Source organism: Lissotriton vulgaris, chromosome 2_2 (assembly GCF_964263255.1).
Source record: "Lissotriton vulgaris chromosome 2_2, aLisVul1.2, whole genome shotgun sequence".
In the NCBI taxonomy this organism is placed as follows: domain Eukaryota; kingdom Metazoa; phylum Chordata; class Amphibia; order Caudata; family Salamandridae; genus Lissotriton; species Lissotriton vulgaris.
In genome coordinates, this window is record NC_141688.1 from 102,810,610 (window position 1) to 102,838,168 (window position 27,559).

The 27,559-nt window shown below is 45.6% G+C and overlaps 1 protein-coding gene across 3 annotated transcripts in view; it reads left to right on the forward strand.

The window, feature by feature from the left end:
* The window catches only part of LIPC (lipase C, hepatic type), a 607,669-nt gene that overhangs the window by 106,328 nt on the left and 473,782 nt on the right, over positions 1-27,559 (forward strand). Inside the window, exon 1 of one of the 3 annotated variants that reach the window (XM_086959373.1) lies at positions 19,358-19,394. The exons of the other annotated variants lie outside the window; for them this stretch is intronic. Within the exon in view, the coding sequence (XP_086815499.1) occupies positions 19,370-19,394 (25 nt within the window). The 5' untranslated portion in view covers positions 19,358-19,369. Of the gene's footprint in view, positions 1-19,357; positions 19,395-27,559 lie in introns of those variants that run through there. 3 annotated transcript variants of the gene reach the window in all.

Here is a 27,559-nt window from a genome sequence, read left to right on the forward strand (position 1 = left end):
GAGCGGGTCACAAATGACACCCGCATCAAGTGGAACAGACCTAAGTGCCTCAGTGGAATCAGATCCGGAAAGTGTCAGCTCCTTGGTGCTCACAGGAGAAGTACCAAACCCAGCCCAGGAATTGGCTTTTTTTCGTTTACAGCGCCTCAAATCATTAAGGCCACGGAAACAATCTCAAACAGAATGGACCAAAGGGAAGTCCAAACAAAATACAAAACAAAGAGCCGACGAAGAAAAGACAGGCGCTGGGGCGGGAGGAACAACGAAACAAACAAAACCCAAATACAGAAAAAACAGGAAACAATAATGGATAACACACGAATGAGAAATTTAGATAACACTGTTATCAATCTGACTGATCTGGAACTCACTAATAGAGAAACGGAAATTCTATCACTGGGATTGACATTTTGCACCACAACCAACTTTGATTACACCCAAACCAGAATAGATCTGTTCCAATTTGTGAGGAAACTTAAACTGCGAAAACACTTTATAAACAATACTAGTAAAAGTACGTGCCCAGAAAACACAGGTCAAGGAATTGCTGAAACCCTAAGTATTGCGGACATGGCGGTACTAGGAGACTTGAATGCCCTTGAATTTGAAGAATCCCTCAGCCAATTAACACCGGGAGAAATAGCAAATGCGGCAGGCTTAAGCACATATCAAACAGTTGAAACTAAATTCAAACCAAAATCGATATTTATGCCTGTACTGCTCAAAGATGGACTAGACCTCTTTTCTGAAAATGTCATCAGAGACTTAAAAGAACTTTCTACACTAAGTACACGCCAATTTTGCATGAAAGAGCACAACAAGAGAATTGAGTACAATGCACTTATGGCGAAAATACAAACTAGATCAGATATTGTTGTACGTTGGTCTGATAAGGGTGGCAATGTGGTGCTATGGCCACTAAAAATGTATAATGAACAAGCAATGAAGCAATTGCTTGATCAAGAATGTTATTGTAGAGTGAGCCCTAACATCATAGTAGGTATACAGGAGAAGTATCACTGTGAGTTATACAAATGGAGAAATTTTGGTCTAATAAGTAAAGCAGAACTAGCTTTCTTAAAGAATGATTACCCCACCACTCCCCAGTTATACCTAATACCTAAAATACATAAAGACCCTAAGGAACCACCCGGTAGACCAATCATTTCTGCCATTGGGAGTTTGTTCGAAAATACCAGCACTTTTGTAGATTATTTTCTCCAACCTTTTGTTAAAGCACTCCCGGCTTACATACAGGACAGTGGTGATTTTTTAAGACATGTATACGATTTACAGTGGGAACAGGATTTTGTATTCATGTCATTGGATGTACAAGCTTTATACACCAGTATTAGACACACAGACGGGTTGCGGGCTTTGGAATACTATCTCAATAAACGCCCAATAGCATTGTACCAACACACGTTGATGTTACTACAGATGGTAGAATGGTGCCTTAATAACAATACCTTTTTATTTGACAAATTGCACTACAAACAATTGCAAGGTTCGGCAATGGGCACTTGCTTCTCCCCCAGCTATGCTAATCTGCATATGGGCTGGTGGGAGGAGCAGGTTCTGGCCATCAAGCATGAGGTGGAGATGTCACACAATGTGGTGCTTTACAAACGCTACATTGATGATGTTTTTATCTTATGGAGGGGTACCATTGAGAGTGCGGAGGCATTCGCCAAAGATCTGAATGAAAACAGCTTAAACTTGAAATTCACCAGTACAACCAGTAAAGCAGTGATCCAATTCTTGGACATAGAGATGTATGTACAGAATGACAAAATCCAAACCAGAACCTATAGGAAGCCTACAGCGGGAAATGCAGTGCTTCATGCACAAAGCTTTCATCCCACTAAGTTAAAAGAATCTATTCCTTATGCTGAATGCTTGCGCATGACGCGCAACTGCAGTACGGAGGAAGGAGTCACCAAGGCCAAAAAAGATCTATTTGAAAGATTAAGCAAGCGAGGGTACAGACCACAAACCCTCGAAAAAGCTGAAAGTAAGTGCAACACCAAAAACAGAAAGGATTTACTATTTAGCAAAGGTTTGGAGACCGAAACCACACCCGCGAGTGTGACTGGTAACCCCCCAAGAATGATTACTGGCTACAATATGTACCACAACCAGGTCAGAAAGATACTGCAGAAACATTGGCCCTTGATTAAGAATGACCCTGTGATAGGACAACTGAGTGGGAACAGGCCTAGCATAACATTTAGAAAGGCAAAATCCATGCGAGACCAACTAGTGTGTAATTCCCCTACACTAAGAAAACCAGTCACGTGGCCCCCACCGCAGAAAGGCTTTAAGAAATGCACTAAGTGCAAAGCCTGCAAACAAGGGCTTAACATGAAGGAGGTACAAGTACCATTCAGGAACAAACCCTACACCATTAGGGGCGGCTATTCCTGTAAAACGGAATATGCCGTTTATGTACTGGTCTGCAGTTGTGGTAAGCGCTATGTGGGAAGCACTATCCACCAAGCACATGTGAGGATATTGCAACATTTGCGCGCTATCACTAACAATGACCTAACGTACCCTGTGGCCAGACACATCAATACCATGCATGATGGGAATATCAAACACATTTCCTATTATGTGATTGACAGCGTACCAAAAAATCCAAGGGGAGGGAATCGCAGACTTGCCCTAAGACGTCTTGAGTCACGATACATAATCCTGCTGAATTCAAAAATCCCGAATGGATTAAACTCAGACGAAGCTATGACTGTCCACCTATAAATCCTTAGCTGAGCCCTACCCGACAAGACATTCCCATTTCAATTTTTAACTCTGTATATATATAACATACACCTAATTTTGTATTTGGGACACATTAAGAGCACCTAAGGTTGTTTATGATTCAATACATTAATTTTGACACAGTTATATCTGTATGTAAATAGAACCACAGTCACACATTTGAAACTTAGAAACGTATATGACTATTTTCTTTGCGTAATATTTTGCTCAGCGGTAATTATGTCCACTTGGAGATAATGTCATAAGTAGCATTACCTTGAATAGTTATTTTTTCTTTAAATACCATGGTAATTGTAATGTAGCAAAATTACTTGACTGGTTTAACGTAATAACGTAGCACAATGACAAGGGAATACAAGTCTAACAGTGACCAGTTTCAATAAGTGTGGCATACGCGCATATATGATTTAATTTAATAACTGCACTTACAGATATTACGCACTAGCACAATGTGTTCACAATTTAAAATGCCCTAGTTGTGAGTAATAATCAGTAGTTTAAATAACGTGTTACTATTCTACTGCAAGGCGCGTAAAAACTACAGACTCTTCTGTGTCTATGTAAATAGTATGTTCATGCATGACTCACCTGTTGTCATAACAACCAACAGCCAATCATTGGATATGACCGAGCCCACGATGTGTCAGCATGTTATGTGTTATAAAAATGTATGCCATTCACAGCAGAGTTAAGTGAGCAAGGCGGAGGCTTCCGCCGAAACGCGTCTGTAAGGCATGTTGGATTAAAATATTTTCTTGAGTTTAAGTCACGGTGTCAGTGCCTTCCTTGCATCCGAAGGAATTGGATTGGTAAACAATATATATATATATATATATATATATATATATATATGTTTTTGTGCAGGAAGGCAAACCTTCCTGCACAAATACATTCCTAAGAGGCAATTTCCTCTTTTTATGTATGATGTGGAATGCATCATGCGTAGAAAGAGAGAGTAATGAGGAGAAATAAAAAATGTCTCCTCGTTACGCCATCCCTCTGGAGGTGCACTATTTTGGCACAATCCATGGTTTATTGATCTTATTAAATCTGGGATTGCTTCACATTCCATGGGTAGATGCATGGGAATGCCCATGCTCTACCCATGGAACCACTACCACTACAAAATGTAATGCAACACACCGCAGACCTCGGCTTCGCGTTTCATTTCTTTACAGTCACGCACGATGGTACAAATCGCCTCTTGTGGGAGTTAGTCAATATGACTAAAGGATTTGCATTGCCTTGCGTAGACATGCATGACACAAGGACAACGTAATTTCTTTGTAAATCTGGGCCTACGATTTAGTAGTCTATTTACTATATCTAACAAGGTAAAACCAGAGAAAGCACAGTGTAGAACTAGCTAAACTGGATTTGAAAAGCGGGACAAAAGAGGATATGTAATGGGAAAAAGGGTGACATGAAAAAGGAATCACGACGGATGGAGAGACACAGCCAGGGCAGTGCGACTGGTACCACCGCACCGGCTGCTGACTTCGAATGGGGGCGCCTGTCTGCTAGTTTATATTGTGTTTGAAAGCACCTGTTGCCGCTTTCCTGGCCTGCAGCAATTTTGAGGCAACAATTAAAATGTCAAGAAAACTCTGGTGATTAATGTTCTTCCTGGCATGATCGGAGTTTGTCTAGTAGAAGTGTTGACTTGTGAAGTTTTTAATTCATGGTAATGTAGCGTGCACCTTGTTAAAGGGTGGTAGGGAGGGAATCCATGGCAGAGGTGGTCATTGTGGTGCGCCAAAATACATAGTCGGACAGAGCTCCAGCAGTGCTAAAGCCAGCCCTGGAACAGCATCCCAGATGAGAGCAGGGATAGACAAGGTTGTAGTAAAAAGAAAAAGCGCACATAGACCTGACAAGTCTTTTATTCAACTGAGGATTTCTCCTTTGGGCTGAAACCTGGTCCCCTGTTACTTTCCCCTGTTTCCTGAGGTTAAGTTCTCCAGTATTAGGGGTGTCTTTCATAGATTCACATGCTTGAATATCTCCCGTCGTCGAAGTGGGAGTCCCACAGTAAATAAAATAGCAATAATGCTAAATATATATAAATATATATACTATATATGTACATATAATAAATGATAAAGAATAGGAAACATAATAGAAACCTCAAAAAACTATTCCTACATAGGAAAGCCTGGAAAAGAGAAAAAACAACTTGTAACACATTAGTGTCATTATGTTAGTCCAAATTACAGCCAATCAGGCGTTAGCACCCTCTAGAACCTTCTCCTCAGAAGCTCAAGCCCTCAGATTTTCTACCGCACGTCGTGTGAAGGGAGTCTCCTTGGGCTCTGCTCAGTTTTCACCTCTACTCATCTAGTTCCAGTGTTTTTTCACAACATGTCAAGTAAGAAGTCTTTATTTAGACCTTGCTCTTCTTGTGGGAAGCTGCGCCTTTTTGAAAAGGACCCCCACCAGAAGTGTATATACTGTTTATATCCTGATCATGAGGCTGGCAGCTGCAAGTTCTGTAGAACTTTTTCTACACAGACTGTAAAGGACAGAGAAGGCCGCCTTCTCCTTTGGCTTCAACATCTAAAAGACAAGGATTCAGCCCTGTCAGACGCAGAAAGTTTTCATTCTGGACTTTCTTCAGCAGCATCCAAGCGTGGTAGTTTACAGGATGTTCCATCTCCTTTCCTCAAGAATATGAAGTTGGCCTTGCCTCTAGCTTCTGTGGCGTCTTCAGCCACCCCTACCACTTTTACGCCCACGAAACCTGGCTCTCAGGCGTCTTCTGCTGCCTCTTGAGGTGTTTCCACGCCTCTCAAAGGTCCGCCGTCGACGGGAGGGTCGACAAGCGCTCCGACGACGAGAACAGCATTTGCTAAATCCTCGACGACGACGCTGACTACTACCTCAGCTTTTTCTTCGTCGACGACGGTCTCGTCGACAGCATCCATGTCGACGAGGGTTGGCTTGCCTTTCAAGCCAGTTCCGTCGACGATTCCCATTTCCTCCTCGACGAAGAAGAAAGAATCCTCGTCGACGAAAGTCTCCAAGAAGTCCTCGTCGTCGTCGACGGCGACTCCGTCGACCAAGATCTCGTTGACGAAGATACTGTCGACCAAGGAGGCTACACTGGCATCGATGACCGTTCCGTCGACGATTGCTTCGTCGACGGCCTCGTCTACAGCTGATCGACCGTCGACAGTGGCACCGTCGATGATGATTTCTCCAAAACTATCTTCGTCGACGAGCAAGCCAGTATCATCGACGTTATCGACGACGGCACCGTCGACGGCGGCATCACTTTCTTTTGCCTCATTGCCGTTAGTGCCTTTGAAGACTTCAGAATCTTCTCATCCTCGTGACAAGGCTCCGTGTTACCAGCTCTCTGATCCAGAGCTGAAACCACCTTCTCCAATGTTTGCCACTACATCTGAGCCTGACACTGACTCAGAACAAGAAGGGGATACCTTTGGAGCGGCACAAAGTCCATCTGACTTAATAATTAAGTGTCAGGACTCGGATTCTGACGAAGGTGACGGTGATCAATAGTCTCAATCTGAGGAACAGCTGGTCCAAGTCTCTATGGCTTCCATTCCTTTAACTCTGATCTCAAATCTCCAACATATGCTGGATGATTACAACCGCCGTTTCCCAGCTACGCCACAGAGTACACCGGCACCATCTCCGGCTACCGTAGCACTGCCTCCACCTTCTCGGCCGCCTGTGTTACCTCCTACAACTTCGTCTCAGGTTCAGACGTGTATTAGGATCCATACAACAGTTTATCCACAGGATGCGGATGATGAGGCGGTCCCGGAGCGTGAGGACGGAGAAGTCCCAGACAATTCGGATGAAGCAGGCGACCCGGATATGGCGGACTGGGATGATTATCGGGCACAGACACCCTCACTTCAGCCAGGGAACTCTGGAGATTCACCTCTTGTGTATATCGCCAGTTTCCATCTTTTAATGGATAAAGCAGCTCTGCGCTTTAAATTACCAAGATCACAACGTGAGGAAGACTGTTTCCTTTATGATTTTAAAGACAATCCTTATAAAATCTGTTGAAATCTGCTCCTATGCTGATAACACCCAACTTACTGTAATTTTGGACGAGGAGGATAACCCCAAGGATAGGCTTATAAACTGTCTCTCTGATTTGGCTGACTGGATGCACAAGCACTATCTTAAGCTAAATGCAGACAAATCAGAGATACTGCTGTTCGGAGGCCATACTGAACTGTGGAACGACACCTGGTGGCTGGTAGCCTTGGGTATCCCTCCTGCCCCGACATCAACAGCGAAGAACCTTGGAATAACTATTGACACCTCCCTCTCCATGAAAACTCATGTAGCCACTATATGCGGCAAAGGCTTTGCAACCCTGAAAATGCTCAAAAGAGTCTTTCCATGGGTTCCAATAGAGTGCAGAAGGATCCTAGTTCAGTCTCTCTTGATGAGTAGGCTGCACTATGGAAACTCCTTGTTCGTTGGCATGGCGGAGTACTTATTCACCAAACTTCAATTGGTGCAGAACGCAGCGGCCAAGGCCATCTGCATGAAAAGGAAATACGACTCGGCCTCAAACTGTCTGCGTGATCTGCACTGGCTGCCAATGAAGCAAAGAGCAACTTTCAAAACGTTATGCATCACTCATAGAGCACTGCACCAGACAGGACCGCTCATACTGAGAAACAGGATTCACTTCTACACTCCCACTAGAAACCTCCGCTCTCAACTTTCGGCGCTAGCTAGCGTCCCCCGGGTTAAAAGAGCCAGGATGGGCGAACAAGCCTTTTCCCACGCCGCAGCAAGGAAGTGGAACGAACTGCCTGTGGCCCTCCGACTCACAGAATGCCACCTGGCATTTAGGAAAAAACTAAAAACTTTCCTTTTCCCCCACTTCGACTAAATCAAGCAGCGATGCCCACTGCACCCGTACTTTAGCAAACTTAGCGCCGTGATATCCCTTTGGGATGATTGTTAGCGCTCTACAAGAAACCCAAATAAATAAATAAATAAATAAACAAACCCACACAATTCCTATCATCAATTTTGTTGGGAAGGAAGGAATTAAGCTCATGACTGCTCCAAACTCCTTACCTGCACAGATACCGCGCCTTGAGAAAAAGTACAAGGCCCCGATTGGGTCTCCGGCTTGCCTGCTTTCTCACCCCAAACCGGACTCGGTAGTGACTCAGACCGCACAGCGTCGAGCCCGGAACCCAGCGGCTCCTATCACAGCCCCTCCGGATAGATAGGGTCGACGTCTGGATGCTATTGGCCGCAAGTTCTCAACAATGGCTTCCACATCTGTCCGGGCAGCCAATGCCTTAGCCATCTTGGGACGCTATGACAGACAAATGTGGTCAGACATTTCAGATCTCATAGAACTCATACCTGATGCTTCCAAGGCTGACGCTCTACAGATCCTTCGAGATGGACAGAAAACGTCAGAAGAAATGATCGACAGTCACAGTCGATGTTTCTAACACAGGATTCCGTCTGCTTGCAAGTGCGGCTGCACTCTGACGACAAGGTTGGCTAAAGTCCACATCCTTCCGGCAGGAAGTCCAATCCAGAATTCTGGACATGCCCTATGATGGGGAAATCGCTATTCGGATCGCATATTGATGATGCCCTGGAGTCCATTAAGAAAGACACCGATACGGCAAAGTCTTTGGGCACGTTACAATTTCGGAAGCAGTCCTTTCGAGGTGCACACGGACGCGGCACTTCTTCCAACGTTCGAGGTGGGCAGCAATACCGCTCATACAATCAGAGCGGCCAACGTTACACGCCCAATCAGCAATCTCGCCAGCAGTCCTCCAGGCCTTACAGAGGAAAGTCCTCGTACCGGGGATCCAACTCTAAACGCCAATGACTTTTTCCACCATCAAAATGTTGGAGGTCGAATCTCTCTGTTTATTCTCAGTGGTCCTCGATCACCTCGGACCGCTGGGTTTTGGACATTGTACGACGGGGTCATACCCTAGAGTTTGTAGAGATTCCTCTGTGTACTCCACCTCGTGGCCCGCCTCCTCCACACCTCCAGGAGCGTTTCCATCAGATTCGTCTTCTTGTGTTAAATGGTGCAGTCGCAGTGGTCCCGAAACATCAAAGAGGAGTGGGGTTTTACTCTCATACTCAAGAAGACCGGAGATTGGCAACCCATTCTGGATCTGAGGGATCTCAACCAGTTCCTAAAGTCCCAATCGTTCCGCATGCTGACGTTACAGGAAATCCTTCATCTTCTATCCAGAGAGGATTTCATGAACACCATAGACCTTCAAGACGCATTCTTTCATGTCCCTATGATCCAACACCATCGCCAGTACCTGCGTTTCAAGGTGGGGCCAATGCACTTTCAGTTCAAAGTTCTGTCCTTCGGGCTGCGATCAGCTCTTCGTGGGTTCACGAAGGTACTGGCCCCTGTGGTTGCTCACCTGCGTCTCCAAGGTGTTCAAATCTTTCCATATTTGGACGATTGCCTTCTAAAGTCTCAATCCCACCATCAGTTACATCAGGACACTCGCCTTTGCCAACAGGTGTTTCAGTCCCTGGGGTTGACCATGAACGTCAAAAAGTCACAGTTTGCACCTCTGCAGACCAGATCCTTCTTGGGAACGATCCTAGATACGAAACTCTCAAAAGCGTTCGTCTCCAACGAGCGGCGTCACAAAATCCTTCGTCTGGTCTCCCTCATTCTGTTCGAACGTTAAAATCATTCTTGGGAATGGCTTCATCTTGCATCGCACTGATCCCAAATTGCAGGTTGCGCACCCGTCCCATTCAGGAAGAACTGGACTTACAGTGGCGTCAGGTCTCCGGGTCCTTCAACGACCTTGTCGCAGTGACAACCCGCATGAGAAAGAGCTTGCTTTGGTGTGCACAACCTACAAATCTGGAAATGGGAACGTCCTTTCTCATTCGCGCACCAGATCTCACGCTGACGAGAGACGCCTCCCAGGAGGGGTGAGGTGCTCATCTCCAGGGCCTATCCATCAAGGGCAAGTGGATTCCGCCCCAGCGCAAGTGGCATATCAACAGGCTGGAGTTGATGGCGATCTTCCTAGCGCTCAAGTCATTTCTCCCAGCCGTTCAAGGGGAGTCAGTGCTGATCCAAACGGACAATACCACCAGTATGCACTACGTGAACAAACAGGGAGGAACCAAGTCTCCTCATCTGTCTCACTTGGCCAAGTCGATCTGAGATTGGGCTCTCCGCCACCAGATCACCTTGACAGCCGTCCACCTTCCGGGCGTGTCCAACATTTTGGCGGAATCTCTGAGCAGGTCCACTTCTTCAACGCATGAATGGGAACTGCACCAGCCGACTCTAGATCTTGTCTTTCACCAGTGGGGTCACCCAGATCTAGACCTCTTTGCAACACCGGAGAATCGGAAATGCCCGTCTTATGCAAGTTGGCATCCCCACCCCGGGTTGTGCGGGAATGCCCTATTGATAGACTGGTGCAATCTATTCGCTTACGCTTTTCCGCCGATTCCATTAATACCACGGGTGCTGTGGAAGATGCGGAGACAGCCTTGCCACATCCTGTTGATCGCACCTTGTTGGCCCAGGCAGGCATGGTTTTCAGAACTGCTTCTGTTGTCCCAATGCGAGCCCGTTCCTCTGCGCCCTCGTCCAGACCTACTATCAATGGACAGAGGCCTAGTGTGCCATCCGGACCCCTCCACGCTACAATTGTGGGCATGGAACCTGAGCACCTTGAATTCGCAGATTTGAACTTATCTCAGGAATGCAGAGACATCCTGGCTCAAGCTAGGGCTCCGTCTACCATCAAAACTTAAAAACTCAAGTGGAAGAGCTTCTGCCATTGGTGTGTTTCAGCCAATGTCCATCCCATCCATTCCACTCCAGAGCAGCTTCTTCCATCCTTCTTAAGCCTTGCTCAGTCAGGACTCTCTCATTCTACCCTGAGAGTTTTCTTAGCTGCTATATCTCGCTTCAGACACGATGGCTCTTCTTCCCTCTGCTCGTCCAGAATCATACGACAATTCTTTAAAGGGCTTTCCGCAAGTTCCCACCTGTTCGGCGCCCTCCTCCATCTTGGCACCTCAATGTTGTACTATCATGCAGACTACAATTCGTTCAGAATCAAGCGGCGAGATTGGCCTTTGGGAGTCCAAAATGGCAATCCGCCAAACCCCTCCTTCAAAAACTGCATTGGCTCCCCGTCACCTCGAGGGCAGCCTTTAAGATCGGCTGCCTCACCTTTAAATCCTTATCTGGTTCCTGTCCTGTCTTTTTGAAATCTCTCATCAGGACTTATAGCCCCTCTCGGAACCTGAGATCCTCTCATCTGCACCTCTTACTCACTCCCCCTGTCAAACTCTGCAGATCTGGAGGCCGGAGATTTGCATTTCTGGCCCCCAAACTTTGGAATTCTTTCCCCATCTCTCTCAAAACCTCCAATTCCCTTACCCTCTTCCGTAAATCCCTAAAAACTTGGCTCTTCCCTCAATCTGGCTAATTCCTCCCAGTCCCCCCCCAGCAGTCTGCCAGCGCCAGGAAACCCATGGTGTCAGCGCGCTTTATAAATGTCCCTTACAATACAATACAATCCCAACTTATGAAGTCACCATTTAAACCTATCCATAAAACGGATATCAAATTCCTCACCTGGAAGGTTGCGCTTCTTTTGGCTTTGACCTCATCTCGTCGCGTGAGCGACCTGCACACTTTCACTATCAAGCCTCCTTACCTTCAGTTCAGGCCTAACGGAGTGGCGCTCCACACCAACCCCTCTTTCCTACCTAAAGTACCGACAGACTTTCATTTGAATGAGCCTATGTTCCTGAGAACTTACTTTCCGGACCCTAAGTCTCCGGCGGAGCAGCGCATGCACTCTTTGAACATCAAACAATGCCTTAAATTTTATATTTCCAGAACTGCCTCCTTCAGCAAGTCCGACCAGCTGTTCATTGCCTACGGACGACTGCGTACGGGACATCCAGTTTCCAAGCCAACTATTGCTCGATGGCTTTCCTCAGCCATTGGCTTCTGCCACCAACAAGCTGGTAAACCATTGCAGTCTTCAGTGAGGGCTCATTCTACGAGGGCGATGTCTTCATCCACCGCCTTGTTTGCTGGTGTGCCTCTTCATCAGATTTGCTGTGCAGCGACATGGTCCAGCAGGCACACTTTCACCAAGCATTACTGTTTAGATGCCATCAATGAAGCGGATACCGCAGTGGGACAGGCAGTGCTTCGCCATTTGTTTCATTAAGGTGAGCCTCTTTTCCCCCCTCCTTGATGTTTTACTGTGATTGCTATGATGTGTAACATGACTGTATTATCCTGGTACTGTCTTGGTTTTCTTCCATATATTTACCTAGCAATCTCAGTTTTTGGAGGTTACTGCTTTCTATTCTATTCAAGCATGTGAATCTATGAAAGACACCCCTAATACTGGAGAAGAACAATTGTTACTTACCTGTAAACAGGTGGTTCTCCAGTATTGGTGTCTTTCATAGATTCACATGCGACTCACCCTCCTCCACTCAGAGGCTCTCTCTCCTCATGCGCTCTTTGTTACTTGTGCTATGAAAATCTGAGGGCTTGAGCTTCTGAGGAGAAGGTTCTAGAGGGTGCTAAAGCCTGATTGGCTATAATTTGGATTAACATAATGACACTAATGTGTTACAAGTAGTTGTTTCTCTTTACCATGCTTTCCTATGTAGGAATAGTTTTTTGAGGTTTCTATTATGTTTCCTATTCTTTATCATGTATTATTTGTACATATATATTATATATATTTATATATATTTAGCATTATTGCTATTTTATTTACTGTGGGACTCCCACTTCGACGACGGGGAATATTCAAGCATGTGAATCTATAAAAGACACCAATACCTGTTTACAGGTACGTAACAATTGTTCTTCAGCAGGATGTGGAGGCGTCAGGAGAGAGAGAAAGAAAGGGGAGAAGATAGAGAGAAAACAATCAGGGAGGAAAGAGAGAGAGAAGATAGTGAGAGAGATAATAGATATATGGAAAGAGAGATTGCACAAGGAGACAAAGGTGCTGGGTTAGATTGAGCATTTTTGCAAGAGCTGCTTTTAGTTCCCCGTCCTCGTCTGGGAGAAAGGTGCCCAGGTGGGAGGTAAAGAGTGGGTGCAGAATGGGACAAGAATGCAGCAAAGCAAAGAAGGTGCAGAGGGGGCATCCCATGATGGATACAACAAAGAGTGGGAGGAAGAGGGGAAACAGGTGTGATGTAAAGAGGAAGGCGATCGGGCAAAGAAAATGTGATCTGTTGCGCGTGCCCTCACCCCTCCCAGGGGAGTGCAAATGAATACTGACTGACAAAACCATTTTTCCAAATTGTTCATTTTTAAATTGTTTTCTGCCACCTTGCCAATTCCATTGCAAAAAATAATTTTAAAGAAATTGATTTATAAGTGAGGGTTAGTTTGTAAGAAGGGGAACATGGATTAAGGATGTTGTCTTTGGCTAGAGCTCCCGACCTGGAAGCTGGGGAACCGGGTTTGAGTCTCTGCAACGACGCTCAACATCCTGTGATTCTGGGCAAATCACGTAATCTCCCCGTGCCTAACAAAAATGTATTCTTTTGTAACGAAACTGGTGCTTATGTAAGGCGCTCTGATACCCGATGTCTCGGGTCTAATTCGCGCTATTAAAACTAAAAAAAAAAAGTATTCAGTATAACATGGCTATTTCAAAAGCATTAAAGTACTTATGAAAAGCCAATACTGGCTGCATTGGCACTATGTTGCATTTTGCAGCGTGTTTCTCACTTCATAATATCCATAATCTTTAATTCTTACATTATGTGTTAAGTGAGTAATGATTGGCAGCAAAAATAGCTAATTCTGCTTATCAAGAAGTTGAGATGGAAGAGTGAAGATACAAACATTGTAGACATGGGCATGAAGGTGTTCAATTGATGCTACTGGGTTGACTTCTGGAAGTCAATGATTCGTGAATCAACAGATTGAGCCATCTGAACATACATATAACACCAGTTTACAGAACTAAGTATATATGTGTTGATCCTGTGCTTATCGATACCCGTTTCCATGGGATCAAAGGTAACAATGAACTTGGGCGCACCTTTCAGAATAATAGCATGGTTCCTGCAAAGTCCATTGGTCAGATGCACATATACCAATAATAAATGCACCGCCATTTTAAGTGCCTGAAACTAAAATCAGTGGCATCCTGATCTCGCTTGAAAATAATTTGTATCTCACCAGGTTGAACACAAAAGCCCAGGTTAGTGACACTGGAGCACGCACTTCGCTGGTTCTTTTTGAGGCTGTTTTCAGTTGTTGAGCTTGTTTCACCTTATTGTACGTCAGCGATGGAATCCTGGAGGAGAAAGGGTGTCAGTGCCAAGACCTGGAGCCTCTCAGTCCCTTAAACAGCAGGTGCCTTAATTACCAAGGACAACAAGTGCTGCCACAGCTCCTGATTAATATTGGCGGGAAGCCTTCTCCTGAACATGGCGCTCCCGCGATGCTCTTCAATTCTTCCTCATGCTGCGGCGCCTCCCTTCATTCTCTCTGATAATGATGACCTTTCTACAGTGGCTTTTATCGCAGAATTGATGGCTGGGAATGAATAGTAATCACTGTAATCAAACAGAAAATAATTGGCGCGTCCAAGGTAATACATATCAAAGTCGAGATGTGCCTGGATCCGTTGCCAATGAGGAGACATCACCCTTAGACCAGGAGGGGTCTGAAGTCACTCGCCACCAGGTGAAAACTGCAAAGCTGAAAAATGAAAGGTGAACGGAAAGTAAACATCTTTGTATTGGCTCATTAGTGAAGCAATAAAGTTAGCCGCCATCTGCAGACGGATGGCGCCTTATGGCTCTCTTCCCCCAAATACTGCTCCTTAGCCAGGTAATCTAAACCATTCTGCTTGTGAGAAGCTGCTGTACTGCGTCCACCTGTTGCCAAATCGGAATGTCAAATTACTCCCTGTAGAAGGGGGGGGGGCTCTTTCTTAAATATTTTCTAGAAAAAAACATGCAATAATATTTTCCCTCTTTGTCTCTCTTCACTGAAATAGACTGAAAAAGTAAAATATAGATTTGATTTAGAAATTGGTAAAAGCTTTCAAAAATATAACACTATGTGTGGCATCGCAGAACTTGTAGAATCGTACTATGAATGCAATACAATATTTGCCTGCTGCAGAACTGGTGATGAATTACCTTCTAAGATATTGGGGTACTAGTTGACTGGGGTGTGAAACCTGGTCAAGCAGCAACCACAATCCATGTCAGGCTAAGGCACAAGCAAACCCCAAACCTGTGCTCAACCCCGGTAGCTTAGCACAGAGCAGCCAGGCTTAACTAAGAGGCAATGTGTAAAGTATTTGTGCAACACTTCAAATGGGAACAGTGAAAACACCACATAAACAGATACCAAAGCAGGTTAAGAAAATAGAGCAACATTTACTAAATTAAACAAAACATCAAAAATCCAATCAGTAGAACTGGAGTTATGAATTTTTAACAAATAGCCTAAAAGAATAAAGCACAAACTGCAGCCCTCTGGTCGTGTTTGACGGGGTCAAAGTCAGAAGTGCAGGCCGACCACCATGGAGGGAGTATTGGATATAGTACCAGATTAGTCCTGCTGAAGCCTTCTTAAGTTTTGTACCAAGAGTCCTGTTTGCGTTGGAGGAGCTGCAGGGAGGAAGGAGAAAGTTGAGAGTGGTTGTTAGTATGGTGCGGGGAACACACTGGGCGTTGCAGAAGGGTGGATTGGGAATTCACATTGGCCGGCGCCAACTAGCAATCAATGCTGCTTTGTATAGAGATGGGCTGGCGGCGGCTCGCACGGTCTTGCGGCGAATGGGCCTCTTCACAATCACAAAGAGGCCAAGGATTTAATATAAGCCCCTGTGAACCACACCAAGGGTCCAGGACCTGAGGAGCACCACTTCAAAGTCAGGAACTCGCTTCAGATTAGTCCAGGAACTGGCTTAGGAGCCATTTATGTCTTAGAGGCTCAGATCATAAGGCCAGCAGACTAGCCCTTCGAGCCTCTCTGGGGTTCTGGGTTTAAGATGAAGTTGCAGGCCCAGTCCTTCTTCCCCAAGCAAGGTGGCAGCTGGTCAGTACAGCGGGGCAGCAGTTAATTTATAGCAGCAGTCCCACAGAGTGGTAGACCTTTTTCCGGGCAGAGTATCCATAGGTCCAGAAGTGTACTGAAGAGTTGGTGTCTGTGGTCCAATATTTATGCATTTGTGACATTGAAGTGGAGAAGAAGCATCTAGATGTTTCTCTTTGAAGTCCCCAGGCATCTTGCTGCTCCTGCCCTGTCTTCAGACTAACTACATTAGGTATGCAGCCATTTGTGTAAAGACAGAATACAGCCTGTTCAGGTGTAAGTGGGAGTGTGCCCAGCTTCTCCTTCCCATCCAGGCACATCTAAGCACCCTATTGTGTGTAGCTGTTTAGGAGGAATACACAAAGCCCCATTGTTAGCTACACCTAGTCATGTAACCATTGATAGTCTACAGGCACTAAATGACTTAGGCAAAAAAAATGCCAACTTTCTAAAAGGTATGAAACAAACAGGGAGTTAGGCCCAATGGGACAAGGATCAGGTTAGGCCGTAATTTTGAAGAGAAAAAAGTGGTTAACTGAGCCTTCAATTTACTCCCGACCACTCTTTCAGTCCTGCAATTTATCTCAAAAAATATTAATTTATTTCTTTACTACCCAGAAATGTTTTGGGGGGGGTTTCTTTTGCTTTTAACATAAAGCGTTCATGGATCACAATTTAAAGTAATTCTTTTCGTTCTTTAATAACGCTAAGAAGGAAATCCGAATCTTTAGAGGAAAATAGTGAATATATACAGTTTAGTGTAGAAAGGATTGTGTAGGCAAAGACAAAATGGGGGGGCAAACTACATATATTTCAAACATTTATTCATCAAACTTACAAAGCATCACTCATACCACAAATATTCAAAACAATATATAACACATACAAAGTGGTGGGGGAACGGAAAAGTATGTGAGAAAGATGGAAGTCAAAAGACGTAAAAAGATCTGAATTGGTTGTCCTCATTAATATGGCCCTCTCAAATATTTACAACTAGGATGGGCCTAGGGAACTAAATTTCTCTTTTGAAAAACAAATAGTAGTCTAGTTTGAATGCAATTAAATGGATCAAATGCAAAACATGAAGCCATCAAGTCAATATACACAGGTATGTCATTACAAGTAGGTCGACGCGTTTCGAATCCCGTTAGTTCGTGGGATTCTTCTCAGGACCAAAACAGATACAATCTGTCGGGGTTTCTTCTGGGCTTCTTTGGTGAAGATGGGATCAAGTTGCACGTATCTCCTTTATCAATGGTTTCTGTGGATCAACCTCAGTTAAATGAGGGAAAGTATTGTGCTCATTCTTAATATTTTGTCCGTCGGGCTGCTTTGTCTCCCATCAACTCGTTTGGCAATTGACTTTGGCCCATCCCATACTCAGTGCCATCTTCATCACAGAGATTGGAATCATCCCCACATCCTGGTGTAGCCTCCTCCTAACCACATGATTCCATACTACTATTATCCTGAAGTCCTCATACCGCACACCAAACAGAAGTGGAGGGGCACAACTTTTTTTTATGAGCCCACTGCTCATACTCGTGAATGCTGTGAGCTTCGATTATCAATGTTGGCTAGATTTCATTCAACCTCATGCCTCCTTATTCCACCACCATACACCACCTATATTTTTATCTCACTTTTGCAAATTTGTTATCTTTGCGCTTACTATTTATGACGGCTTTCCTTTAATTTTCTCCTTCTTCCTCCCTTTCATTTTCCCTGGGTTTAAATCTGATAATGAAAATTAAGTGCACTTCTCAAAAATAAATGTTGGTGGGCATTAAGCACTGACCCATCTCCCACAGTGGACTGCACACTTAAACCCATGAAGACAGTGCAGGTAGCTGCTTCTTTGGTTTCAGTTGTAATTTCTCATTCTTAGTCCTCTAGACAGCATTGCAGCTGCTTCTCTCATCTCCGTAGTAATTCCTCATTTTTAGTCCTCTATGCAATGCTGCCAGCTGCTTCTCTGGACCCAGTGGTACTTCTTCATTCTTAATCTTCTATGCAGTGCTACTAGCTGCTTCTCTTGTCCCATTGGTAATTTATCATTCTATGTCCTCTGCACAGTGCTGCTAGCTGCATCCCTGGTCTCATTCTAAGTCCTCTAGGCAGTGCTGCAGCTGTGCCTCTATTCACAGTGGTAATTTCCAATTCTTAGTCCTTTAGGCAGTGCTGCAATTGCATCTCTGTTCCCAGTGGTAAGTCCTCTAGACAGTGATGCAGCAGCTTCTTTCTTCCCAGTGGTAATTCCTCCTTCTAAGTCCTCTAGACAGTGCTGCAGCTGCTTCTTTGGTCCCATCGGTAACTCCTCCATTATAAGTCCTCGAGGTGGTCCTGCAGCTGTGTCTGTTCCCAGTGGTAATTCCTTAATCTCAGTCCTCGAGACAGTGGTGCAGCTATGCCTCTGTTAATACATCCACTACACTTCAAACCAAAATAGATAGGTAAAATACATTGTCATGTTTAACTCCAACATCTCTAACACTCAAGAATGTCAGACCTATTGCATTGCAATTGCTTGTTTTCAATGAGAGCCTGTGTTCTCGTTCGGAACACAGGCTTCCGTTGATGTCAATGCGAGAACGACTGCATGATGTTAGGTCGCATCGTAATCGGACGGTCGGACTCACAAACCTCGGTTCATTCGGAAATGATTCCGAGACCGATTCGGTTGAAAGAGTTTCCTGATGAGATCGTAATCAGCCCCTAGGAGTTTCTCTCAGCATTCATCGTCTGAATGAATCTGACAGGTATCCATCACCAACTCTAAGTCACATAGCTTCCTCATCTTTGAATTCATTGAACTTACAGTGTTTGATGAGTGCATCGAGTCTCCACCAATTCATCAATGGTTTCACCAACTTTTTGGGCATTCTTGACTTAAAATGTACTTTTTGTAATCAACGTTTGGCAGTGGCTTAAACTTTAGATTCAACGTTTCTTTAATCTGACAATATGTCATTTCTGCGTCAGTTTGTTGCATTTACTTTATGACTTCTTTCCCACCATCACCAGCAGGATTTTTTTACATACTTGACAATCTGTTTGTATTAGTCTCTTTAAGTGGATCAATCGAATCATCAAATGTCTCTATTCAAGCAGTCCATCCATCGCCAATATTTTGCTTTTTGGCGGTATCGAAAGGAGGTGGTGGTTTCAGGAATGCAACAGCATTGTAGACCAGTGTCACTGACACATGTGGTGGATCCCTGTAACTTGGCATGGGCACCTCATCTGTGAGACCTTGTGATGTGTTGGCCCCTGACTCATCATTAATGATAACTAGAAACATTTCTTTCTTCGCAGCCATCGGAAAAATGTCACTCTTTCCGAGAGTCGTTCTTGGCTCCTTATTTTCGTAAGACCTGTGAAGTTGTTCCGAGCCCCACTGTGCAACTTTGTGAACAAACTGCTTTGAGTCTAGATGGCTTCCGAAGCACAACCATGAACACGTCTCTTTAAGCCAACTTCACAGACTGCAGCAGTATGATGACTCTCTTTAGTGTATTCAGTAAGTTATTTCTTTTCTCCTAAATGTCAGTTTGCAATTTCTAACACCTGGTTAATCTCTGCCTTCCTGAGCTTCTTTTCGCAATGTTATTTTGTAAGTTATGATAATCAGCGGCTGTGCTTCGTAAAGCAGGTAGAATCTGCTTTCAGCCTTAACACTTCGTATAATGTACAACTTTATCTTTTGTGGCAGTGCAGCACATTTATGTATGGCTTGACCTGCACGCTCTCGACAATTAACATGTAGCTTCTTTGCACTGTTTCACCTGCTTTGCATTGGCTGGAGTTGCGCTATGACTCAACTTGCATGAAGCGTCGATTCCGTTCTTCGACAGCGAAACATGTGGCACGCTCAAACGTTTACTTCGACCAAAGCAAACTCTTTGGGAGCGCATGGCTGTGCTTCTGGTAACTTATCCCCTATCTTGTCTCCATTCCAAGTGTCTTCCCCAGCCTTTGTACCTGCCAACGACTACGCCACACATGGAGCTTAGTGTTACACACCGTTATTTAGCTGCGTGTAACTGCGAACTCAAAATTATAAAGCAAGCTTTCAAGGCATTAAGCTCTGACACCTATTTCACAGCTCCACAAAGTCCGTTAGGAGCCAAAAGAGTTCAGTCATAAAATATTGCAAGACACTACAGCGACACATGTTGCTTGGTGGTGGGAGGCACACCGCAAAGGTTGACTGTTTTAGTTGCTAATTGTAATTTGGTTTTACACTATTACTACTGAGGTGAAACCTTTGTCTAGACTGTTCAAATGTATAAACATGAGAAAATATTAACATCATGCTATCAAAAAATGTGTCACATTATGCCACATAATTTGCATAGTCTTGTCTCATAACTAAGCAAACCCTGCCACAAATTGTGGTCCTACCTTGCTGAAATTTCTAGTTGTCCTGATTATATCTCCTTCAATATGGTTTCTAAATTAATCAACTAGGAGAAAGCATGAATCCCAAAATATTCGTCTATACTTGTGCTTATTGTTTTGCTATAAATAAAAGTACAAACGGAAAATAGATGTACTTATTAAAACAGGGACTTAAGTGTGTTTTCATCTTTTGCATCATGTTCCTAGCATAATAACAGTAAACCACGTTCACGTGGTAGCTCTATTTTCAGAACCTAAACAGGAACTGTCCTTGACGTAAATATTTGCCTAAAAGGAATTTTCGGTCAGCAGCTAAAGAAAGCATGAAAGAGCAAAGCCAAGGGGGCAGAGCTGTCCTACATGACATGCACTTCAAGCAGCGTTCTCGCCACTGCTTGTGAACTCTTGACGACCCATCAAAGCGGACTTCAAATTTCCGTGGTTCACAGCTTGAGATGCCTTCAGGTAACGAAAAGACAAACATGATACTCCGCTCAAAGAACATTAGCTCTGTATTGTAAGAGCTGAGCGATGCAGAACAATGTCTCAGGTCCGCAGGCCACATCAGGTGAACACAGTGTGAAAACTTCACAGAGGTCTGATGGGGAGTTTACACCTCAGGCAATGTCGTCATAGCACATTTTCGCTAATGCATACTTGCAAACGCCTTAGATTCACTAGTCAATTAGCCATGGACGCATTTGCTTAGCTCTTAGTGCTGAAATAACGTTTAAAACAGAAAAAACAAGGACTGCAACATCTAATTACATTCTCAGAAGCCCTTGCTTGAAACGTATGTCTACTGGATAATCTGTACGTGATTTCTGCCCCACACAGATGCATCTTTCATCCACTGCCCTACACTTCCGATTTCTTTATTCGATGCTTGCAGTTTTTTTTATCCCTATTTCGTTCTTTGTAGCTGTTCTCATGAATTTTTTCTTGTTGTTTCACCATTTCTGCCTTTCTTACTCTTGCTTTCTATCTTTTACTTGTGGTCTTGTTGTTTTTCATCCCATGTTCGGCCTTTGTAACAGTTTTCCTGTATTTTATTTCTTTCTTGTTGTTTCTTCATTTCTTCCTTTTTTGCTCTTGCTTTGCTCTGACTTTCACTTGTTGTCTGTCCCTTTCTTTGGATAAGTATGATAATGAAAAAACAGTTTCTGGTCAAGGGCGTCAGGGATCTGTCCACTTTACATTTAGGGTAAAAACATTGCAACCATAGTGATGCTAAAATATGTTTTAATAAACATTTTAGTTAATTACAACTTGGGGCACTATCCGCGTTGTTGCATGGAACGTTGTGGTGAAAGTAGAACACATGACTGACTCATGAGCTTTCACAGGCAGGTTGCTCCCCCGGGCGAGCCCAAAGACCAAGGGGTATATTCACAAGAAGGTGTGATAACTACCTCAGGAGTAGCGTATCGCACGTGGTGGGCCCTCCTTGACACACGCCAGTGTCTGTTGCTGCTCAGTGTGGCCTGGCTGCGCAGGGTCGGCCCTGACGGATTCGTGCTCCAGCGGGATGGGGTACGGCAGGCGCACAGGACCTCAGGCTACTCTGCTAACGAGGATGGCGTCAGCCTCGTGGCAGGGTAGGAGGCGCCGCACTGGCTGAGATGTTGTGCTTTCTGGAAAAGGACCACGCCCAGGGCTACGTGCTTTTTATTCACACCCCTACGCTGGCCTGGCGTACGGCGGCCCATCCCACTCTGCTCATGCTTACGGAGGCGCAACAGGCAACATTTCCGCACGAACCCCCACTCGCTGGGATGACATGGTTGCGTCCTCTGTCCACTACACTCCATACACCAGAGGTGTATGTCACCATGGATATGGGTGTGTTCTGCAGACAGCGGTATGTCCAGCCCTCCGCTTCCACTCTTAGCATTGTGTACTTTCCCAATCATGGCTCTACTGCATCCTTCACACAGGTCTGCTTGCCTCCTCTCCCCATATTCGTCCTTTGTGTGGCTGAGTTGCCATGATGTTGATTGGTCATGTTCACGACGTGCCCAGGTTAACATGGTAAGTAGTTGAATCGTGTCTGTTGGGTGGGCATGTTGTTGTGCATGTTGGTTGTGAACTTGTAATGTGTGCATTGCCAGATTTGTGTATTGCATGGTTGTGGAGTTGAGGTGAGTGGGGTGTTAATTGGGAACTTGCCAAGGAGTAGTGCATTTCCCTGGGTTCCATCCTGGGAAGGCTGGTTGCTGATGAAATGTCGGAAGGTGAAGGGATTATGCACACTGGCTGTGTATTTGGTGAAGGTCCAAAGGTGTTTTGATGTTGGCTGCTCATAGATGTGTGACATGTGCTCCCTGTTGCGCTGATTGTGCACTGTGTCACCAGAGGGCACAGGAGGGACATGTGTGCAGTGGATTGCCCATCAACACGTGCGTGCATCCGGCTAAGGCGTATGGTCCTTGCTTGGTCCCCATCGGTTCATGCGCATTGTTTTGGCTGTATGGGGCCTGGGGTGCCAGGGTGATGGTGATGTCCATGACAGGTATGGGGGACTTGGATGTGGATGTCTGTGAGACTCCACCGACTCTGGCGGGTGTTGGTTGGGGTGTGCCAGGGTCCAACAGGTGCAGCATGGCCAGCAGCTTGGTGTGGGGTGGGATGTTGGTTGTCCGCTGTGTTGGTGCCATTGGCCTGTTGGGCGATGACATCCAGGATGCGTAGGATGGTTGTCCCTTTCAGCATGTAGTGGACAGTGACATTGTCAGAAGTTGTGCCTGTGAGGCAGGTGCGTTTCCTGGGGGGCCGCTGTCTTTATCTTCGCTGCCTCTGTGGTGGTCCGGGGCTGAAGGGTGCCGGGTGGGTGTTGTGGCCCTCTTGGGTGTCCGAGCTGCATGAACAGTAGCTCCATGGCTTCTGTTTGACTTCAGGTGTGGCCCTGGGCTGGGCTCCCTATTGTGGTGCAGGCTGCTGTCCGACTTTACACCAGGTCATGGCAGGTGTAAATTTCCTTCTGCTAATGCGCCTTTTTGCGTGTTTTGTGTACTTATCGCCGATCTGGCTGGTTGTTGTGAATGTTGAGCTGTGGTGTTGTTGCAGCTTTTGTCACGGGCAAGCCTACTCTGCATCTCATTAGTGATAGTTGCGGGGGTCCTCTGTAGTAATGTTTTTTGCGGCTGCTATCGACTGAAAACTGGAGCTGTGGGGTGTTAGCACCAGCTTATGAATGGTGGGGTAAATTTATCACGACTTTGGCAGTGCAAATGTGCCATTAATACAGCGATAGCTCCTTGTGAATATGCCCCTAAGTTTTTTTCCTGTGCTGACAATTTCACAGCCCTGAGGCCTGTGAGGTCATCAGCTTGCCAAAGACTAAGCATCCATGCATAGACTCTACCCCCTAATGACGAGGAGTTAAAGTTCGCCCCAGGCATTTCAGATTGACGCCCTGTAGAGTTAATCCTGCACGTCAATCAGGGAGTGGAGAGAAAGCATTGTCACCCCTCCCTTTCCCAGCTTGTCACAAGGTGGGATGGGACCCACCCTGTGGCGAGTTAGGAAAGGGCGTGGCAGACTGTCTCCAGGCAGGAAGGCTGGTAATGGAGTTGTGGTGTGTAACTGAGACACACTGCTTCCCGCGTATGATGCCATATTAGCTCTGTGTGCTGTTCAGAGATATGATCAATTTCAATGAACATTTATGACAGTAGTGCCGGCAGTGTGCTTACCCACAGCACTGCAGGTTAGTTTGGTGACTCCACTTGGACCGACTCCTCGACATTGTCTGTGACAGAGTGTGAAGGAGTCAGCAGACTGGACACTTTGGCAGTCGCAGACCAAGGTAAAAACAAGTGTCAGCCGCCAGGCCTAATTCAATCAATTGGTTTGTTAATTGGGCCCGTTTCAAGGTGTGAGATAGAATCAGTGGCGGTGCGTGCATTAAGGGCGCTGGGGCGTTGCCCCACAAGCCGCCCGCACACGCAGCTCCCTCGGCGTCAGTTTGAACTTAAGTAAACTCTCAGGTTACTCAAGTTGAAAGACGCCGAGGTTGAACTGACAATCATGTCAGTCAGCATGACGTCAGACCACCCACCCCTTCAGAGTCTGAAGGGGTGGGCGGTCCACGACATGTTGACTGACATGATTGTTGGGCAGTAGGCAGCAGCACAAGTGTGCATGAGTGGGGACGGAGGTCGAATTTTCCTCCGTGCCCACTCATGCGCTCTAGTGTCTGTGCATGCCCTTTAGGAGAGCGAGGGTTGAGCAAAGGCTCAAACCTTGGTCTCCTAATGGGCAGAGCGTAACATTGCCCTTAGTCATTCGGATTGGCTCAGAGCGAGGTGTTGCCAGCAGTGACGGAGACACGGCTGTTCCTCAGGCGCCAACGGTCAGGACCCCGGAGCAGATGCAGCAGCCATCGCGGACCCGGTAAGTTTTTTATTTTATTTGCAGTCACGCTAGTGCTTGTTGCCTACTTGCCTCGATGGAGGCTCACCTGACAACACTGATTTATTAGAACCGCAAAGCCAAGCACTGCAATGAATGGTGACCTTGCGAAGTTGGGCTCGGTGGCTGCCGTGCTGCTAGCTTCCCCTGCTCCCTCCTTAAGAGTGCCGTGGTCTTACCACTCTTTCTCCTGCCCTCTCCTGTGCCCCTCTCTTGTGCCCCTCTCTCCCTTGCTGCCTGTCCCTCTGAGCTGCGCGGCCCTCCTCGTGAGTCACTGTAATTATGCAGTAGATGCCTGGGGTCAAGCTCGGAGCACTGCTTGTTCGGCCAATATTATATCCGGGGCATATGCCACCTGCAGATAAAATGTAAGGAGCCTTCCATTATATTTCATTATTTAGGCTGAATATAAAGTCGAGGTGCACAGCACTGGTAATTATTTTGTTTTTTTGCCCTGCGTTCATAAGTCAGTCAGTCGTGATACAGCACATGACAAGCGCTCTGAGGTGGTGGCTGGCGCTCTGTGTGACCTCTTCAGGGACAGGAGCGCCCAGGGATGGTGTCTGCTCGGAGGTCACAGTCCTAGAGAGAATACAAGTTCCTCAGTTATGGTTTAGGGGCGAGTGTACAGAAATAAGCACCTTTTTAATAGAGTGCCATTTGTGCCTGTGTTTTAGTTGTGTACCGCAGTGAATAGAACTCGTTAGCGTAGCAGTAGCTGCCTAAGCAGCTGTAATTGTGAAAGGAATTATTGGATGTGCGTCTGCAAGAACAAACAATGTGTCTGTCAAAGGTGAAAGGTTCACCACTCCTTTGAGATGTTATTGTGACGCACAATATCTAGGCTTTCTTGTCCACTGTTTGTTTGACAACATAATTTCGAACGGCCCACGCCCAGTGATTTAAAGGTGAATGCAAAGTTTGAAAGGCCGTGTCGCTCAAAATGTTAATAAAGAGGCTGTTAATAAAGAGGCACCTAATACCCCCTTCATGTGCCCAGTAGCAACAGAAAAGGGGATGACGGCGAGTTGGTTAATGGTGCTGAGTCAGCAGACAGAGCTTTTCTGTGAAATACTGTTTCATGGTCATGGAGACACCATCCCTTGCCTATCTGTGGCCTGACACTCCCTGATGTAAAGATTCGCTCTTCCAGTGCCATATGGGCACTGAGTAGTGAGGGCATATGTTTAGCGCAGGCAGACACACCATACTGTGCCAAGAGCCAGCATTTATTCTATTTGAATGTGCCAAGCAGGCATGATGTAACAGACACATGTGAGGCTTTGAGCGTCCGTAGACTGGGCAAAGGCTTGTAAAAGCGCCTCTTAGCAACCGGAGAAATCACTGCTGGAATCTAGGGGTCAGCGGTTTGAGAGGACATGTGTAAAGAGACATACGTGATATATTAAATAGTGCGGCACAAAGTAACAAACATAATTTTTTTTGCTGCATTTGAGGAAGTGTCTGGTCATTTCAGACCACAGCTGCGACAGGGTTGTAGTTTGATGAGTAAGGCACACAGCTACATTTTGGATCATGGGTTCTTTGAAGACACTGCATGGTATGTGAACAAAAAGTTTATAAAGTAAGGGGAAGTAGGAAATGCTGAATCTTCGATCTCATACGAGATTTATGCCTAAAATGTATGCATTTACGTTCACTACAGGATTTGTAGCCTTGTATGTCAGTAAATAAATTAAGCCTACATTGCACCTCCTCCCTTCGCTTGCCTGTCTGTATGCCTTCTCTCTCAGTCTTAAGGTGCCTTTAATAAATAAAATAGGAACAAGACAACATTTTAGAACATGTTAAGACGTCTGCCTACATCTACACATTTCAAGTGGGTACATTTTTGTGAGGTATTGGTAGAAAATTGCCACTATTAATAACAATTGTATGTTATTTGAATTTGAATTTATTTTGAATTTAAAAACATTTATATAGCGCACTTATACCATGCGGTTTCATGGCGCTTCAGATTGCGAGGGGATGGCAAACGAGGAGAAATTAGGCAACAAAAGCACGAGAAAAAAGGAAGGTTTTGAGGTTTTTCCTAAATTCAGTGTAGGAGGGTGTTGTGCGGAGTGCCGCGGGCAGGGAGTTCCAAAACACAGGGGCCAGAACAGAAAACTTGGTGCCGCCAGCCTTTTTCTTTTTGAATCGGGGGACAGTTAAGAGGGCCAGGTGAGAGGAGCGAAGCTCTCTCCCTGGGGTGTAAGGCTTGATAGCCGAGCAGATGAACTCTGGTGCAGTGCCCATTCTAGCCTGAAAGGTGAGGCACCCAAGCTTGAACAGGGCCCGCTCTTTCACCGGCAGCCAGTGCAGTGCCTGCAGTAAAGGGGTGGCCCGATGATATTTAGGCAGGCCATAGATAAGTCGGGCCGCCTGGTTCTGCACTAGTTGCAGCCGGTGAATGGCGTAGGCAGGCGCGCCATTGTAAATGATGTTGCCGTAGTCGAGGCGCGACAACACCATTGCCAGCACTATGATCTTTAGGGCGGGGAGTGAAAAGAGCCGAGAGATCTTCCTGATGGTTCTGAGGGAGAAAAAACAAGAGGAGACAACAGAACTAACCTGTGAGTGAACAGAAAGTGAGGGATTAAGGAAGATACCAAGGGTTTTGACTTTGGGGACCGGGAGTGGGGGAGCACCGAGTGGGGAGGGCCAGTGAGAAGGGGACCAAGGACTGCAACCACCTCCGGTCAAGACTAGTTCAGTCTTGTCCGGATTGAGTTTGAGGTGGTTGCAGTTCATCCAATCCTGAATGAACAACATGACAGATTGGACATTCTGGAAGGATGAAGGGGAATGAGAAAGGTTGAAAATAAGCTGGAGGTCGTCGGCGTAATTGTACACCGTGACCTCGAGCTG